Consider the following 18,552-nt stretch of genomic DNA (forward strand, 5'->3'; position numbering starts at 1 on the left):
CGAGTCAACGTGGAGGATCGAACAGGTCGTCGCGCGGAGGGGAACGCGAACAGATGCTACGAAGTTTTGCGACCGACGGAATGAGCAATTTGGCGCTTGGTGCACGGACCGGGGTAGCTCGGTGATCCCGCTCTCCAGTCTAACTTCAATCCGAACTTAAGTAAGCCAGCTGGCAGCCAGGGGAAAGCTCCCACACTGTGTAAGAGACACTCAACTTCTCACTGTCCTTCATGCGACTCAACTCATTGGACCTCTCACCGAACCTCTCTCGAACTCCATGTACTTTCTCAGACTGAGAAACACTTATTTACCATACTTCTTTCTTTCTCACGGAGCAAAGCCTCAGGTTCAAGATCTCCTCTGGGAAGGAACGTCGCTAGCTCGCTAAGCATTTGGTATAAGTTCCCTCGATTTGGCAAACAGAAGGACACCGTTGTGAAACTGCCCTTGGTGTCTTCTATTCATCCTGTATATATGGATGGTTGAGATGAGCTTTCATACTTGATGCCACAAACATAACCCAACATGGCTATAGACGATCAGATTCGGGAGCCCGCCGGGGTGGCCGAGTTCATCGAAAATGCGTTTCTCACGTATTTCATCCCCGAAGCAACAAATCTCGACCTCGAGAAAGCGTTTCAAGGCGTCGACGACACTAAAGCGCTCTTTGATTCTATCAAGCGGAGGGACACACTATTTTTCGGTATCTCTTCAACCATCCCGTTTTCATATCTGCACCATCTAATATCTACCAGATGAGACGGTTGACGTGCTACTCGTGCTGAGAGCCCCTCTCATGGACGAAAAGGCACTACGATCACACTTTAGCCGCTTGGTCGTCTCAGTAGAGGCCCAAATCGTCAACAGCCACGCTTCGGATAGGGAGAAGCCATCGACGGACATCATCTTCCAGGGAACTGTTGAGGATACCTCGGATCCATTCATCGTCGTTGACGAACCCGAAGAGGAAGACTCCGCCTCAGACTCCAACGAAAAGGACGAGAATGCCGTCGCTCCTATAGATAGGCGAAAGAGGGAACCGCACATCTACGCCGTCTGGAGGCTCCCTGTCTTCCTCGCGCGGCCACGCATCCGCCTGCAAGGCCCCTTTGCGACCTTCACAGCCTCAGCCGGCCTCAGACCGGCCTCTGCGGCGGGCTCTGGCTCGGCCACCCCTCTCTCGCCGAACTTCCGCATAAACGGCGGTGCCGGGTACCTCCAGTCCGGCATGCCCTCGGGCCTGAACCTCCTCGAACCCTTCACCAATGATCCGGGCCTCGGCGGTGTAGTCCCACGTCTCTCCGCCCTCCGCGTCTCCCGCGTTGCCCCCGTAACCCAAGCCAAAGACACGTCTCGGCCTTTGCGCTGCCTCTCCCAGCTTCGGACACGCATCTTCCCCGCCGTGCACACCCGAGTCCGCTTCTCCCGTCCAAACACCATGCCCACCTCGCCGGCCCTCATCGCCCTCTTAGAGGTGGACTTCACCCAATACTTCGACTGCCCCATCGAGCTCACCAGCATAGCCCTCTCCGTCGCCGATGGCGGTGTCGTAGACGACCTTAGCTCCCCGGCCGGCCTCACATTACCCATGACCTGCGTATCTCACGACCACGTCACGTTTCTCTACCGCCTGTCGCCGCAACAGCTCGACCTCCCCTCCAAGAACCCCAGCCGCGATCTCGACATCCACATCGAAGCCGTCGTGCAGAGGAATCCCGGCATCTGCTGCCCGCGTCTGAGCATGACCTGGACCACCACCCTCGACTTTACCCTCCCCGTCAACCCAGGCTTCAACGCGGCAATGCAGCCAATGCAGCCCATCCAACGCTCCCACCGCCCCTCACAGCTCTCCATCTCCGGCATCGAGGCAGCCCAGTCCCTCGTCGCCCCGGCCGTCATGCGCCCGGACTCCCTCCCCGCGCTCGAGGCCGCCACGCGCACCGTCGAGGCGCCCCTCCCGGAACTGGGCATCACCATGACCTTCTGCGGCCCCACGGAGCCCATCTACGCGGGCGAGGAGTTCTCCTGGACAGTCTACGTCGTCAACCGCAGCGTGGAAAAGGTCAACCCGGCCGTGACGCCGCGCAAGCTCGCTCTCGTGGCGCTTTCGAAACGTCGGCGTAACGAGGTCCGGCTCATGCGACCCCCCTCGACGAGCGGGAAAGGTAAGACAGCCGCGGACGCAAAGGAGCTCGCGGATGCGGTGCTGGACGAGAATGTTCTGCATGCCATGCAGCGCAACTCGGTGGTCGATGCCACCGAGGTCGTTTGCCTCACTGCCGACACGAGAGTCGGACCGCTTGCACCTGGGGCGTGTCACGTCGTGGAACTAAAGTTCCTGCCCCTGAAAGAGGGCCTCGTCAACATCGAAGCCGTCAGGGTGATCGACTTGAGCTCGCAGGAGCACGTGGACGTCAGAGAACTTCCCATCATGTTTGTAGAAAAGCGACCAGTGACAGAGGTATCGGTAGCTGCAGTGACCGAGGAGCAAAATGAGGATGAGCAGAAGACGGGCGAGTGAGTGCAAGGAGTGTCTGGGTGCTTATAGATAGCACTTCGCTCTCTAAACCCCTAATATATTCTCACCAAAAGACCTTCAAGAACGATGCAAACCCAGATGCAAACCCCTTGGCTCCAAAGATGCTATGCTATGCCGTGTTCATCAAGTGTATTCCACGCGTCCCATTCCTTGATCCCAAACAGTTCAAACCCTTGGGTATCCGAATGCTTGAAAGTCCATACACGCCATATCAATGCAGCCCACAAAATATCATTAAAAGTCGTCAAAGTCGTCTTCCCACCCAAGTCGTGCGTAAATCGACTTTGGTTTCTCTTCCTCTGGTGGTGGAGGCGGCGCAAGTGATGATCTGCGCATCGGAGTTGCCGCCACCTCGTCTCCCAGCACGTCCACCGTCCGTTGTTTACATGGTGTAGCCGGCAGGCCAATGTCTGGCGATGGTGACCGCATAGGCTCAAATCTCGACCTGATCACACTTCCCGGCACGCTTGGATGCTGAGCTCTCGCAGGCTTCCTTGCCATCAAGGGCGACGAAGGCGGAATTCCGGCCTCGTGCCCTCCACGCTTGATAGGTGTGGCCTGTATAGCAGATGATGGAGTACTGCCCATTATATCGATATGGCCCCTCCGTGGTCCCGTAGAGGGGACTCTCGATGCGCTGGATGGCGGAATACTCGACATCGGGATGAACAAATTATTTGCGCCCTGTGACTCTGTGCTCAAGGCATCGCGGAAGCGATGTGTAGCAGGTGTGACCTTGACCTGTACCGATTCAAATAGTGGATGTCGAGTCGGCGGTTTCTTAGACTCTGCGCCAGGAATTAGCAAATTACCTCCAAAAACTTGAGGTATAAAACTTACTCTTAATCGAAGAAAGGCCCCCGGAAACCCGCTTCGCCGCATCCTCAACGATGGCCTTGCCCGCTAGGTCACGATTAGGTTTCCGAATGGCGGTGATGGCATCCTTCAACTCGGCTTCCACCAGAGCCTTCTTCTGTGCCTTGACGTCTTGGACCTTGACGTCATCCAGGGCCGTCATGCTTTGACTCCTGGAAAGTAGACCCGTCCGGTCCCTGGGCGAATTGCGATCGAGCTCGCTGTTCTCACGCTTGAAGCCGGGAATATTGGCCGAGGTTGCAGATCTCAACAACGCAATGGCGTTACCGGGACCTCTGGAAATACTGCGCCGCGACTGCTCCTTGAATAAGGCCTTTTCTATGTTGTTCTTCGATGAAGGCTTGATAGGACGCTTCGCAGCAGCTCCCGGCTTCGTGCTGGGCTTAGTCGAAGAAGGCTTGGCTTTGGGCATTGGCGGAGCAATGATGACGGGTCCTCCAAGTTTACGGTTGATAGAATCGCAGATCTCAGGCAACCGAGCAGCGAAGCTAGTGATGTCAGCTAAGTAAGCCTATGTGATGAGTGCAAACTTACAAAGGCATAATGATGTCAGTACAGAAGTCCTTTAGGGGGTCTGCAGACGCCCGCAACGCTGGATCCCCGGCGTTCGCCGCAGTGACTTGAGAACCCTCTAAGAGTCTCAACTCATCAGAAGCAGTGGACTGCCAAATGGTGAGCCGATCAGCGTGAACGTCTACCAAGACGGGGAAGTTGTGTTTGCTGCGTTTCTTCGGCTGTACTTCTGCTGCCTTCTCGCCATCCCCCTCGCCTGACAGACCAGGTAGTTGGCTCTCTCCCTCTGCCTCGGCTGTGCGCAGAGGCTCCAGGGCCAGGATTTCCAAAATCAATATCATTTGTAATTGCGTCTCGCGGGTCCTCAGCAGGGAAACATGGGACTTGATCTGTGCCGGTGTGACAGCCATGTCCTCGTCGCTGATTTCCGGCTTGTTCGAGCTCCACCAGGCGCGCACATGCTCGTCTTCACCAGAGTACATGCCGTCCTTGCCCAACTTTATCTTCTTGGTCTTCCTTCGCTTCAACTTGCTACCTTCGTCGGAACTATCAATGTGTGTCTTCATTTTCGAAATTAGATCCGGTATCGCTTCGCGGTACTTTTTGTCGATTTGGACTGTTGTCATGACAAGACTCTTCAGAAACTCTATGAGGTCATTCATATCCATCGTGCCGTCGCAATCGAGATGGAACGCGGCGCGGGCTCGAGATAGCGGTCCCTTTGCAAAGTACGCAAGAGATCCCTGTATCCCCATGTCAGCTGAAGCTTCTTTACCGCAGGGCAGGGCAGAATGATAAACTAACCATTGACTTGTAAAGTGCCTCGGTATATTGTGTCCTGATGGTGTCCATGATGTCGCCAGCAGTCTGCTGGGTAGTAGGCTCGGGAACGGGCTGTGGTGTCGGTTCGACTGCGTCCAGATGTGTTTGAATCCACTCGGTAGGCTCAGGCTTCGGCTCTACCGTCTGGGCCAGTCCGCTTGGCGTTTGCGGTCGTGAGAAGTCGTCGTCAGACCTCGTCCGCTTCTCCGCTCTTGTCTCGTCGAATGTTGACACCGATTGCGAGCGGCCTCTCTTCCTCACAATAGACTGCTGCAGCGCCTCAATCGCCAGTCTCTTCTCCTTGTGTCCTCTGTGCAAGGCGGGCGTTGTCAATAGCATGGTCTGGCCTTGCTTAGACTCCCTTGCTTCTTCTGCAAGCCGCATGCGTGCGACATGCTTCCCGACCACCGTTGCCTTCTCGGACAAGGCCAGTAGGTCCACCCAAGGTCCTAGTTTACAGACGGTATAGAGGTTGGTTCCAAAGGCTGTAGCACGTTCGAGCGCGTAGATTGACTTGGAGGCTTCGTTGCGCGCAAGGAGCAGGCTCGGCCTCTCGGCGACCCGATCTTCGAGGTCAAGGATCTTGACTAGGGACTCGTAAAGGCGGCTAGAAGGAAGATCGCCGTGGGGTGAAAAGAGGTCGAGGCTCGACAGCGGGAGGTCTTCTCGGGGGAGCAGCATGAGCGGCTGCAGCGTGCATGGCTTCATGACTGTGCTGGTAGGATGCACCTAGGTAACGCGTCAGCTATTGAAGGATATTGCCTGGCGCGCTGAGGGACCTACCTTGAGAACAATCGCAGCCTTCAGCAAGTCCTCCATGGCATGGGAGATGCTGCGCTTCCTCTGCGCCGTCGTAGGCGGCGGCAATTCATGTTTGGAGTTCAGAGATCCATCAGAGCTTGGCGTAAGGATTCCCGATCTTTGACGCGACGCGTCTGAGGGCGGGAACAGCCTGGAGGAAGACATAGATTCATAGGGAGAGGAAGTGGTGAATCGAACTTGAAAATACAGACTGGTCCTTAAGAAACATGAATTTCAAGTCCAGTGCCTATCCCACGTACAAATAACGGGTGGAGGGGTGAGTAAAATTGCGGGCGACACTTTAAGTGACATGGGTTGAGCGACGGAGCGCGACAAAGTGATTTGGAGCTCGGAATGATCGAATGGCGTCACGCGTCAGTGATTTAGCGCACCGTCCAGCGTGTTGTGGTGGCCCAGACGCCCGGGCCCGGGGTACTTCGGAGGTTCCACTTTATCTTCAACGTCAACGGGAGCCCTAACCTCCGGCGCCATTGGCAGGCTCCGGGTCGACTTCACGGAGATGGGGCTCCTTTGGTAGGTATCAGTCAAGCTCATTCTTTTGTAGTAGTTTATTTTGGTGCTATGATACTATATCATATGAATTGGATTCTAAAGTGTTTGACGCAGGCAGTATTCGAACCGGCCTTCTCGTTGCGCGGAGGCTTATGTTTCGTTTGAATAGCTCCGTGATAATCACCAAGCACTTCGATGAGACCAAACTACCCCATTCAGTTGCCCTCAAAGTTCTAATTCAGCGCATGTATATCAATCAACGCGCCTATTGTGGCTTTGGTCATAAGAGGGTGTCGTCTCCACAACGGCCATCACTCTCAAGTGCTGTCTAGCGACTGAAATTTACTTCTCTTGGGTCCCGATTACTTCAAGCCGGTTGATTCTTGATTAAGCCCCAAGAACATTCTAGTATTCATTGAAACCCTGAATCGCCCTGCTCATCGACCTTGAATCTGCATGGCGGACTATTCAGTCGGAATAGCCATATCGAAAAGTCTTGAGGCAACGGACCTTTTTCTGAAAACGCCATGCTTCAGAGGCATATTCATCATATTTCGTTAACACCGTCTAGTTGAACACGAAGTGATCTACAGATAGGAAACACTTGACGCAGACCAGCCTCAGCTATGATTCCCAAACAGGACTCAGCACTTCTGAAGTTCTGCCTGGTAACCCAAGTCTGACTGATTTGGCCTCGCTTGGCTGGCCCCCAGATTGGCCTCATTCAAATTGGCCTCATTCGAGTCCCCAGAAATTTGGCCTCATCAGCGCCGCAGCCTTCACCCATGGCTACAACCTCTTATCCATCTATAAAATTCCCACATCTTTCCTTTCAATTGTATATTTCTTCTTTTCTTCTCCAGCTCTCTTAGCCACAAGGCTATGATCAAGTGTAGTATCTGTTCTTCCCAGTCTAACCAGCTGGGCAAGCATCCCCACGGGGATCGCGAGCCTGTTTTTCAACGGTTGACACAATTTTTATAATCTCGGGAAGACGAGCCTCTGTGTCTTCTCACTCTCCTGAGGCTTGCGGCGTTGCTCGCTCTTCTTTCTCGCGGCGCTACGTTTCGGCGTGGCTCTCCGCGGGAAAGGAGGCATGGGTTTCATCGAGGGAGAGAGGTTACACATGTCGGCTTCCCACCGTGTCCCTGGTATTACACTGCCTCCAGGCGACGCGAAAGGAATATTGATTCTGTCTTATTTTTCCCTTGTTCCAACTTCCTCATTGCGGATATCTCTGGCTTGTCCAGAGGCGCGAAGAGGATATCAACACACGATGTTAAGACCGCTGCCTTATGGTTCGTGTCTAGCTTGAAGCCGTCGATCATATGGCGCTCACAGTAGTCATAGCAAATCTTAGTCATTACTCCAGTAGAACCGATGCCGACCAACAAGTTACTCCTAGTAAAAAACCCCAATAAACATCACTCACGGCAAAGTTTCCGCCCCTCATCGTCTATAGAAGTAAATCCACCCAAGCAAACATGAGTTGAACTCAACAAGAAAGGACTGCTACCTTAATTCATCCGTTCCTCGGCCGAGTCTCGCTGATATAGATTTATCTCCGCATACTCATAGACAACTTGCCTGGTTCCACTCCGCATAGGTCCATCTTCAAACAAACTGCAATTAGGAGGCCAACATCTCCTACGTCCATGCTCATCAAGAATGGAAACTAAAGGCGCGAATAGAAGAAGGAACTTGTTGAATGATCCGCTCAAGCCCCGAAACGCCCAGATCCTCCACTTACATGCTCCTCCAAACCCTCCGGCTCTGAATCTAGCTCTGCTTCCTCGGTATCAGAATAGTCGGGGTCTCACGACCAAACACCCACCTCTCTCAAGCCTCGGCGTTTGATTCTCAGAAAGCGGGCTGCTTCTTGGACCATCCTTTTCTTCAAACACTGAAACGGAGAGCAGAAGAGATGTTGAGTAAGAGGCAAATCATCCCACTCGCGTCGCCTCCCGTCGGAAAGGTTCGAACAAGTGATGGGAGTTGTCTCACAGAGGAAGGGGACGAAGACCCAAGGCTGAACCGTGTGTAGATAGAGAAAGAAAAAAAAGGAGCTTGGTTCTCTCTCTGCGCCCCCAGAATGCGGAGGAGGGCCAAGAATAGGCAAAGAGACTGCCAAAACACCCGCTCAGACTTTGACACATGCACCAGCGGTAAATCACGAAGAGGAACCCACTTTCGGCCGGCATCTCGCTTCATAGAACGTTGGTCTCCCGGGCTCCCGTTGCCCGCCCGGCGACTTTGCCCCGTATGAAGAAGGGTGAAAGAGGGTTGAGAGAGAGAAAGAGTGTGTGTGGCGATGATGGTTTCTTCTGCCCTCAAGACTTACATGCTAATGCCAGTCTCTTTTGCGTGTTTGCCTTGCCTCCATAAGAGAATCGCCGCCATCTCTCATCCCTCATCCTAGCTTGAAGCTGAAGAGGATTGCTCGATGAACAGCCTTCCATATTCAAACACGCCTAGCTCATAGTTGCCTCGTTATCGCGAACCTCGACAGGCTCAGTGAGGACATTTTCTCAAACAGAATCCAAAGAAAAGGGCAAAGCCCTCACAGGCATGCCACGAGTCGCTGGAAACCCTCCCTCCCAACTCTATATCAGCGCACGTCCAATACGCAAGCGCGCGGACTGCTGAGAGATGGAGAATCTTGTAGGCAGGGAGGAAAAAGATCAGCCCGATTTCTTCCTATTCGCACACACGTTAAAAGAGTTCTTTACTATCCTTGGCGTGTTCCCCTTTTACCAAACTCAACTCAACTACACCCGCTCCCGTTCCCCATACTCTTCAGCATCCAAGTCATGGCAGACCTGGCAAGTACCCTGTGTGTTTGCATATCCTAAGTCACACACATGCAGTCCCTCACCCATGACGGGCTTTTATTGTGATATGAAGCAACGTTTACTGGGCAGGCGGGGGTGGCTCTACGAAACGTCCTAAGGGGCCAAGTCCCCGATATAGCTTTGGACTTCAAACGAAACTCAGCTTTTTGCGTTCTTGTCTGCAAGATCTCACGATGCCAGCATAACCTTAAGCCACATAGGCGCGGGAGAGTTTATCTGGTTTCAACCTGCAAAGAAAGATAGTCCTCGGCTGAACAATTCTGGCATATATCCGAAGCCGGGCGTAACGCAAACAAACGACCTGATTCCCGGCAACATCACGACCCGAGTGGGTAGCAGAAGGGCATGTTGAACAGCTGACGGGATCCGACGTCACATCAATCATCCATCGTCCTTCCTTTCCGTGATCATACCATAAACTCACATGCAGCCATAGATGTTTTGCTGTCATCTACACAAAGACTTCTTGCGCAATACCAGATCATTGCCACGGATCGTTGGGACGATGTCAGCACCCTGGTGTGTGCGGCTGTGTGCCGCAGGATATGAAACAGCCCCCGGGGACTTGACTTCACGTCGAGACCTTCGTTTCGAACCGCTAGGTAACAGCTTTTGCCCTCTTTTCGTCCCTTTCTTCTTCTTCTTCTTCTTTTAAATTTTTTTTCCTTTGATGGAGTCTGTCCGAAGTCAGACTGACACAAAAGCATCATGGACCCAGGATGATCCGGGCTTGTAGACGCCATAGAGTGAGCAGTGCTCCCCAAAAAAAGACTCTGTGCAACAAAGGTTTTTTTTTCAGATGACAATGGCTGGCTGGTTGGGGCGGAGTCCAAGCCATCCGTCATGCAGCCTTAAGCTTGTCGTATATCGTAGGTTCTTGTTTTGGATGAAGGTAAATCTAGCCAGAGGTCTCCCGGAGGCGTCTTACACCGTGGCATGGACAAGCATGCTCTCACCCGTTTGGTAATCAGCCTATAGAAGGTAGTTCCTTATGATTTCTGAAGCCCGATCATTGCGGGCGTCGTTGGGACAATGATATTGATCTTAATATACCCCCCGTGCATCGGACCACTGTAATCCAAATTAGAATTTCTTCAGTCTTGACAAGAATTCAAAGGCCAGGAGCTGAAGCTCTTGCTTGTGACCATTAGCTTAACACAAGGTCAGTAGTCTAAGCTGAGCTCGTTTCCTACAGGCATCAACCGGTACTTTGGCCTCACTGACCACTCTCCTCTAATCACCGATGGGCCCCAGAAAAAGCCGGACTTGACTCTGACTTACGCTCGACAGCGATCCAGGGGTGAAGAATTCGCGGAGATCCGCGATGCCATATTCTAGTTGCCGTGCCAAGAAAAAAACGAAGCCTCATCTGGGGTCCTCAAGGAAGCGATTGGATTCTCGAGGATAATCCTGCTTGGGCAGTTACTTCATAGCCTCATCTGAAGACTTGGCTAAAGTCTGCTCAAGGGCCATCTATGTATTCAGATCGAATTTTGGGCTTCTTCCGCATCGAGATGTTCGATGATTAAGCACAATCGACGAAGAACCACATATTGGCATCTGGCCTACATGAATTGGAAGGATCTTGCGTCTTCTCAACCCTTTACATGTCGGCCGGGGTCTCAACGACCCGAAGGCACCCTCTTCTAAGACAGGACATCATCTGCAGCCGAGCACTGAGCAGCGGAATCACGTACAGTCTCTGCTTGTGTCGAGGGAAATACTTACACTCGAGACACTGATGGGGGGCATGTGCCAGCATCCTCCTCGGAGACAAGCACACATAGCTGCTTGACAGCGTGGCACCCGGAAACATACGGACGAAAGGCCAGCGAATACAATTATTTAGCCCTTGTGTGCGGACAGTCAGATGAGAACAATCTTACCGTCATGTTCGTTTGTGCTTATTATAACACACGATTGGCTTGCTGCGGTCTACATGGTCCTTGGCCTTCCAGTTGCATCGTTCTTCATCATCAGCAAAGAAGAGAGAGGCTTGATTAGCAACCGCCGTGATCATCCCTTTCCGAGTCAGCGACGGGCAAGACGATTCATCGGCACCAGAGCACTAGGCATCCGTACTGCCAGACATTTTTGCCGAGTCAGACAAACTCTTGAGCCCAGATGCCTGCTGCAGAAGTGCGCCTGAGACATTACATCTCACATGTAGAACCCGCCCACGTTAGATCGGCCGCCTCCCCGAGCGCCTACTCCCCCCAGCCCGCAGGACACGGGAGTTCTATCAGATCCAGATGAAAAGAGACATGGCTGGCATATATTTTTTGTTTGAGACAAGCTGCAACCAGGTCTCTCACCGGCGGTGAAGGACGTTGCAGGGCGGCAAGCATTGACCAGTCGATCGCTGTACGCATACTAGCTGGCTGAGCTTCCGGCCGTTGGAGGATGATAAAAGCACCGAGACGAAAATAGTATGTGCCGTTCAATTATGTAAGTTGAATAGCTAGCCTTCGAGCGCTTGAGCACATATCATCGTGCGGTGACTTGGGAATGGCAACTGGCAGGCGTACCGTCACCGCTTGGAAGCATCGTGGACTGAAGGCTGAAAGAGAACAATCGTTCACTCTCCAAGGCACGTGGACAGATCGGAAACGCCGGATCTGCCGCCACGCCGGCGATGGCCTCGGGACAATCATCGTCGACCACGCGGACGGCCCGTGATAATCGAACTCAAGAGAACAATCACAGAAAGGCGAGAGTCCGTGAGTTGCGCCGTTGCAAGTGCCGTTGCTGCACGTGCCTTTTGCGATCAATGAGACCCAGCCCGCGGGTTCGTATTCAAGATCGAGCCGTCGTCGAACACTGGAAAAAGAAGCGGTGAACAGTGATGCGTGTTTCTAGACTCTATAGAGTTGAGACAGAGTTGCCCGTCAATGGCGTCGGCGATGGGAAGAATGGTTTGTCACCTCATCATTGTCTTTGATGGACGCGTTCGGTAGGTATTCCACGAGGCCTATGCTACAGGGATATCCTGGTTATTTCCCGAGCAGATCGTCTTAGAACTAACACGGCGCCGAAAATAGGGTTTGGGGGAGGTTTTGCTGAACCCACACGTGTTTCTCAATCGCGTTGTGAGCCCTGGCAGGAATAGACGATGATATCTGGATCCTCAATCATTTCCCTGCGTCATGCAGATCTCAAAATGAGGCTCGATGGAATCTGAGCTTGACTAGAGAACGCATATCCGTAGATGCATTGCGCCTCCTGCAAGGCCTGTATTGCTGCAAGTCATTGTGTTGCGCCGGAAGAGGGGTCAAGAGGGTCACAGCGCTGGTCTAAACTGCAACACAGCAAACCGAAGCCTTTTAGAATCATCTATTATCCGCGGCCAAATTATTGGTATCTCGGCACGCCCGGTCTTGTGTCGTCAAACTCGTGACGGGTCAGTAGCATTAGGCGCAGCGATCCGTCGGACAGTAAAACCAAGATATGTCCGGTCCCTTGCAGTAACTCTGCAGCATCTCCCCTTCCTAGCAGGGCCGGACCACGATGACGACCAGGTGAGGGGAGAACTAACGCAGGGAGAAAGCAAATAAGATGAAGTTAGAGACGACGACAACGAATCGCGCCCCGGTGAAAGAGCGGTGAATTGGTGTTCCTGCACACCATCATTGTTGGGTTATCCACCCTCCAAGCCGCAAAGTGGTCAGCCGATGGCCACAAAGTCCGCTAAAGACGGGCTCCAAGGCGCTGTTCCTGGTACCTGGCAGGTTCTGGAGCTGGTGCGGTTGTTGGTAGCCTAGTGCTGGTATCGAGTAGCGGGCCAGTTGTTAGTGCGGTTTGAAGATGGCGTCAAGAACTCCTCATATTGACGAGGATCAGTCGACAAACTAACAGCCGCCGGCCTCCGAGTCTCCAAATCCTTCAGCCTATACGGCGTGGCTGTGGATCCGAAAGCTCCAGGTTCTGATGGTTCAAGGGTACTCCATACTCCAGCGCGGCGAGCGACCGCTACGGATCTTGGAACCCCACAGGGCAGAGGCTGATCAAGTCAAGCAGCGTCGATCCAAGCATGGATGAGGCCTGACGTGACGGTTTGCTGAGAGAGCTTCTCGGCCATTGATGGACGGTGGTTGGCGCTTGGCGCTTGGCTGATGAAAGACGTGGAAGAGGATAACAGCGCAACGGCCTTTTGTCTGCAGTGACAGTTGTCACGTATCCGTCTGGCGGCAGCCGACATGCCTGGGTTTGGCCTGGATAACCACCCAAAAGTCCATCATTCACATGCCTGGACCGTTGGGCCCTCGTGCGCAGTAGGCTGCCCTGGAAAACCGCAAGAGATATTCGGGCACCCTTTGGGCAGCATCGGCATGCCGCCCTCCAGCATCGTGGTCTCGACCAGTCTGTTTCCCTCGACATGAAAGCGCGGCTTGACATCGTCCGTACCGATTTTCTCGGCATACTGGACATGGAAATTTCACAGGGCTCGGGCGGAAAAGGCTGGCATTCCATGTGTGACACACGGCGACTAAGAAGGCATAATGCCTGTTTCTTCACTAGCCTGCGCGTTCCTCGATCACTGCGAGAGTGTCCGGATGAAACCTGACAACGAAGAGGGGCGGTTTTTGATGGCGTTTGTGGTTTATCGATAAAAAAGGCTGACGGGGTTGTTAACTACTTTGTCGCGGGAGGAGGGGTAGATTCCTTGGCTGGTGTGGGCGAGGTAACACCAGGCTCGAAGGAGGCCACTGACGTTGAATGTATTCGAAACTTGTTCTGATGGAGTCCAGACTTGGCCTGGGTCGGGTCGAAAATATCCCGCTGTCAAACGAATGGACCCCGCTGAAATCAGTTCGACCTGCAGAACTGGAAGGTATCGTCGGGTTTGACGGACTGCGATAACTCGGCGCGGAATAGGCCTCGGATTCGATGTCTCTCTGAACGCAGGAGGGGTAGAAAATGCCACTAGAAGCTCCTCTAATCCTGCAGTCATCAGGATGCGGTCTTAGCGAACTGAGGGCCATCAACGGCGGCAACTGCGTGACGCGCGCTAGGCAAGCGGTGAAGTTCAAGCTGAAGTATAAGCGGCATGGCCCGCGAACACCAGGAACGCTAGACTTTGAATAGTTTCGGCCGAAGGTCCCAAGATACAATTAGTCTTGTTCCAGCAATGACCTTGACTGCCTGACGATCATAGCTCAGTGCCATTCACCGTACCCAACGGGTCTGCTTTTGACGGGTTTGCAATGCTCCTCTTGGTTAAGGACATCGGAGCGCCACCTCAAGAACCCCAGGGCTCAAGGTGCAAGTAGGTATCCGTTGAATCGTTGCATCAGCGTCGACACCACCCTGTTGCCGCCGGGCGGCTCGAATTGGAGAGGATAGGAATGACTACCCACCCATCACACTGGTGACTTATCTGCTAGTGTGGCGTTTGCGGGGCACTTTGCATGCGACGCACCTCACTACCCCATTCAGAGTGGTGGCTTCTCTCCAGACAGTGCATGGCTTGATGAATATCATCGCCTGGCCCTCCATCTTCAGTTGTATGTGTGTGTGCTAATGTATGATAGTCCGGTGTCAAAGAGTGGGCTTGTTTCTCCCGGGCTCGTCAACATCGCGAGCGCCCACTTATCGCAAGGGGGACATCGAGAGAAGGAACAGACGAAGAAGAAAAACCCGCAACGCCAACGGCCAACGGCGCAAAGTCAGCCAATCCCTCTACTCCATCCAACCTGCGGGAGGACGCAGTGGAGACGGATCATGGTCATGGCCTCGAGGTCTGTGTGCCAGTCAGTGCGGGCTGCGTCTCGGTATGCAAGGTACCAGGGGTAAAGACGGTGGGAAATGGTAAGAATATTCGGATACAAGTGTGCTGAGTACAATAGCCCAAGAGACAAGACTGGTGTGATGAGACAATGAGAAATCATCGGTGAGGATGGAGAAGAAGAAAGCCTTGTAGAGACCTGGCCAAGAATGATGCACTTTGATCTGTGAGCGCCTCTGCCGCCCAGCACCATCCTCTGGTGTCTCGGACAGGAACGGCTTTAGCTCTAGCTCTGTATCCGCGAGATACGCGATCGCTAGAATCTTCGTAAAGCTGGGGATTGGAAAAAAATAAAAGCGCGCCTTTCACCTGTCTTGAAATCCATTAAAGCGGTATACGAGGTTGTTCCTGGGCTCCCTTGCTTGCTTGTACTTCGTACAGCAGGATCCTGGTGATCAAAGACGGATCGGCCCTGGTCCGTCTCGACTCTCGAACAGCTCAAGACAAACAAGCTAGCTCCATCTGGATCATTGTCGTTGTCCTGAACGGAAAATACTCCGAGTCTCAACGGGTAGCCTCCGAGGACTGTGTCGTATTTTCCTCCACGCTGCTTGACGTCTTCAGGCTCTTGTACATTTGGAAGCGCGGAAACGATTGCAAACTGTATGTCCTGTTGATGGAGGTATCGCAGAAACCGGCTTGGATGTTTGCCGTCAAGTGCAACGTCCAATATCAGACCAGAAATGAGCCCTGTCGCCGAAGTTCTGGCCCATTGAGGCAGGCTCTGTCACTGATGGCTCGCAGATACGGCCAGGTCTCATCTCGAAAATAGCTAGTAGCGGACAGTTATTGCCAAATGGGGATTAAGCAATATCATTCCAAAGAGTAACACTTCAAAAGAAGGTGATGCAAATGCCGATTGTTAACGTTTCGTCACTCATTCGCCACAAGATGCCACCGACCCAAGTTCCTGCTCGCTCTGGAACGCCAGAGTGCCGTGTAGACCGTTGAATCCACAGATAGTTCGTGGAAGGGTCTGGGAAACTGGGACTGAGGAGATAGCAGTGCGTGGCTAGGTGCGGATAGTTACTCAATCGAGCCGCCGTCCGCAGTACGCCAGGATCATTCATGGCTCGATATGCACTAGAGCTCCTCAATTCCAAGTTCGAGTTTCTGCGTGAACAACGCCCGCCTTCAATCCGCGTCGCCCTTGCAGGAGACCCGATGAGGAGGCCCTGATAGCGATGACGCCAGGCCAATCACTGACAACCACGACGAAAGAACAGCGGGTCGTTTCAGCGCAGCTCCTCTGAGTGAGGACGGCATGTCTAATTGGACTGTGGTGTGTCTCGCTGGGTAGTGCTGATTTCCCCGCGTTGTGGTGTTCCTTTTTCTTTTTTCCTTCTGCTGCCTCTCACGCCTCTCAACTGTCCCGACCTGGCCATGGCAGACTGCATATCGAGCTGGGGTGGAAAACGCCATCACCATAATACCAAGGGGTGTTGGCAGACTGAAGCTGAAATGCTTGAGGAAGGATGATTCGGGCGTCCATGGAGCCGGTACGGCGAAACGGCCGCGGTTTGCTGAGAATGATACACACCACAGTTATCAATGATGACTGCCATCCCATCCCCATCCCAGGACATCCCGATTCTAGGCCCAACTATCGAGCGACACCACCTCGAGTGTGGTGCTGTTTTACTGGCCTGGCATCTAGTGTCGTCGGCTGGCGTGGTGTGGCGATGGCAAGCCAGCAGGGCTTCTTGACTCGCTCACCGCTTCGGGTACAAGACGGACGTGGGGGACCTGGGCTTCGGTGACCTGGGCGTCCCAAGTTCGAAGCGGCCGGCGCCAGAGATGACCGGTCACAAAATTCTGGTGCGAAGTTTCGTTCTGAATGCCAACTCGGCGCTGGCTCTCGGCCGGCTTCGTTTCCAGAATAGTTCACGACGGAGTACGAAGTAGATGGCTGTGGCTCCGCGCCCGCCCCGCAACCAATGCCCGCCGATTTTGAGGTTCTGTAGCACGACAACGGGCTGAGAAAGGGGCCATCGCAGACGATGAGCAGAGCCATGCATGCCAGTCCAGTGCATTGCAGGCCAAGCGCAGGGCATGTGCAGCCAGAGATTCTCAAGATAGCAGAGAGAGCCGGTGAGATAGCTGGGGGGCTGCGTGGGACCTATTACGGGCAAAAGCAGCACGGGACGAGCTGTCATTGATGTTGTGTCTCGTCAGATGGCTGCGAGCCTGCGACAGGCGTGGCCAGTGATGAGGCCTACGCGCTGCAAGGATATGGGGATTTTGACAAGGCCCCCCGGGCGATGGACAAATTGCTTGCATGGAAGCGAGTGAAGGGCCGCAGAGGGGATCTGTGGATTGAGGTCTGAGATGCCATCACAGTCGCATCCGTATCCGACGTTGAGAGTTGAGTGCCAACGTAGGGATCGTGTACTTCGTAGAGAGCACTGGAGCGAGCGTTGCAGAAGCCAAGGCGGTTGGACTTGCACTTGCACAATTGCACTTCCCTCGAGGGCATGTAGAGTCGGGTTGCAGTCGCAGTCGGGAACTGTGCGCCGAATGGCATCTGGCTTGTCCACCGAGCTTCACCTTTGCCCTCGAAATACCTTAGCGGGCGGTAGGTGGCTGGGACGAAATGGTCTGTACTTGGAAGTGGTCTAGCTCTTGCTCAAGAACAGGCGCAGCACCACGACCTTCCTGAGGTAGCGTGCTACAGGTGCGTGTTCGCAGGTTTTGGCACGGCCGTCCTTGGTCGTACCGTAACGGACCGGACGTTGGGTGTCCGAAAATACATACAGTCAGTCAGTGATGACGGGTGGCGATGGGGACTGAAAGGTTGCGAATGAGGTCTGTGGTGGACTTGGAACGGTGACTGCCACACGTGAGCAGGCGTTGATGTGTGAGTTGATTGACGCTTGATGGATTGGATAGCTCGAGGTGAGGACATTCGGCGTTGTATTCGAGGGTGGTTGGCGGCGGAGGAAGACGGGATGAGATGAGGAGACCAGGAAAATTACCCAACTGTCCAAGGTACGTACCGCATGGAGGAGACGTCGAGACGGGAGCAAGTGGGGCATCTCAGACTTACCTTAGAGTATGTACGAGTACGTACCCATGACTAAGGAGCGGGACGTACCCATGCTCAACGCTCCCCTTCCTTCTCCTTCCCGTCTCTTCACTTCACCGGGCTACGGAATACATAAGGTACCTAGGTAGTAAACCTCACCTTTGCGGTTACCTTACCTAACCCTACCTTACCCTTTGCTTACCTTACCTTGCATTGCCTGCCCATATATTCTTCTTACCTTACCTAGAGGTACGACTTGGATCGGTTTAGACGTGGTGGACTTGGCACTTGCACCATAGTCGGCAAGGGCGTACCGCCTTCTTTGTTTCTTTTTCTTTCCGTTTGTGAACAAATGAGGCTTGTTTTAGTGGTCTGCAACCGCTGCGTCCGTGTCCTCCATCCTCGGCTCCTACACGTGTATTCGTAGTATCTACGATTCGCGAATACCCAGGAACCTTGCTTGCCGCAGGTAGTGTTCGTGGGTACAATTAGTGTACCGTAGGTTAGTGTGGTAAGGTTCCTTGGCTTCACGATGGAACCGATCATGACTCTGCTGCAAAGATTCAATGTTGCACAGAACGCGGGATTCCGGCTTGGGCTGGATGAGCAGTTGCCGTTTGTTTCCGCCGTCAAAACTTGGTCAGGTAAGAGAGATGGGTTGTGTCTGCACAATTGAGTTTCAAAAAATGCTACCAATCGCCCAAATTAGAAGCATTTGAGTCCTCCCATCTCCGGACCGAGCATCACCCGCAGCAGCAGGATGGCATCCAACAAGACTCGAGATGGATCCTGGATTGCTTCGCTGCAGGATGCGTGCTGTGCTGTA

At 53.5% G+C, this 18,552-nt stretch overlaps 4 protein-coding genes across 4 annotated transcripts; 2 read left to right on the plus strand and 2 right to left on the minus strand.

Moving 5' to 3' along the window:
- Positions 1-525: 525 nt before the first annotated feature.
- On the plus strand, positions 526-2,521 carry CTAM01_06678 (uncharacterized protein; the record flags this gene model as incomplete). The annotated part of the gene is made up of 2 exons (XM_060522705.1): positions 526-703; positions 756-2,521. 2 exons carry the CDS (start codon positions 526-528, stop codon positions 2,519-2,521), a joined length of 1,944 nt encoding a protein of 647 aa, XP_060382550.1.
- Positions 2,522-2,773: 252 nt separating this feature from the next.
- Positions 2,774-5,716, minus strand: CTAM01_06679 (uncharacterized protein; the record flags this gene model as incomplete). Its single annotated transcript, XM_060522706.1, has 5 exons — positions 2,774-3,327; positions 3,380-3,903; positions 3,950-4,671; positions 4,733-5,479; positions 5,534-5,716. The coding sequence occupies 5 exons, from the start codon at positions 5,714-5,716 to the stop codon at positions 2,774-2,776; spliced, it is 2,730 nt and encodes a 909-aa protein (XP_060382551.1).
- Positions 5,717-14,440: 8,724 nt separating this feature from the next.
- Positions 14,441-14,728, plus strand: CTAM01_06680 (uncharacterized protein; the record flags this gene model as incomplete). Its single annotated transcript, XM_060522707.1, has 1 exon — positions 14,441-14,728. One exon carries the CDS (start codon positions 14,441-14,443, stop codon positions 14,726-14,728), a length of 288 nt encoding a protein of 95 aa, XP_060382552.1.
- Positions 14,729-15,835: 1,107 nt separating this feature from the next.
- On the minus strand, positions 15,836-16,129 carry CTAM01_06681 (uncharacterized protein; the record flags this gene model as incomplete). Its single annotated transcript, XM_060522708.1, has 1 exon — positions 15,836-16,129. The coding sequence occupies one exon, from the start codon at positions 16,127-16,129 to the stop codon at positions 15,836-15,838; it is 294 nt and encodes a 97-aa protein (XP_060382553.1).
- Positions 16,130-18,552: the final 2,423 nt, after the last annotated feature.

This window comes from Colletotrichum tamarilloi, assembly GCF_030869305.1.
Source record: "Colletotrichum tamarilloi strain Tom-12 chromosome Unknown Scaffold_19.1, whole genome shotgun sequence".
In the NCBI taxonomy this organism is placed as follows: domain Eukaryota; kingdom Fungi; phylum Ascomycota; class Sordariomycetes; order Glomerellales; family Glomerellaceae; genus Colletotrichum; species Colletotrichum tamarilloi.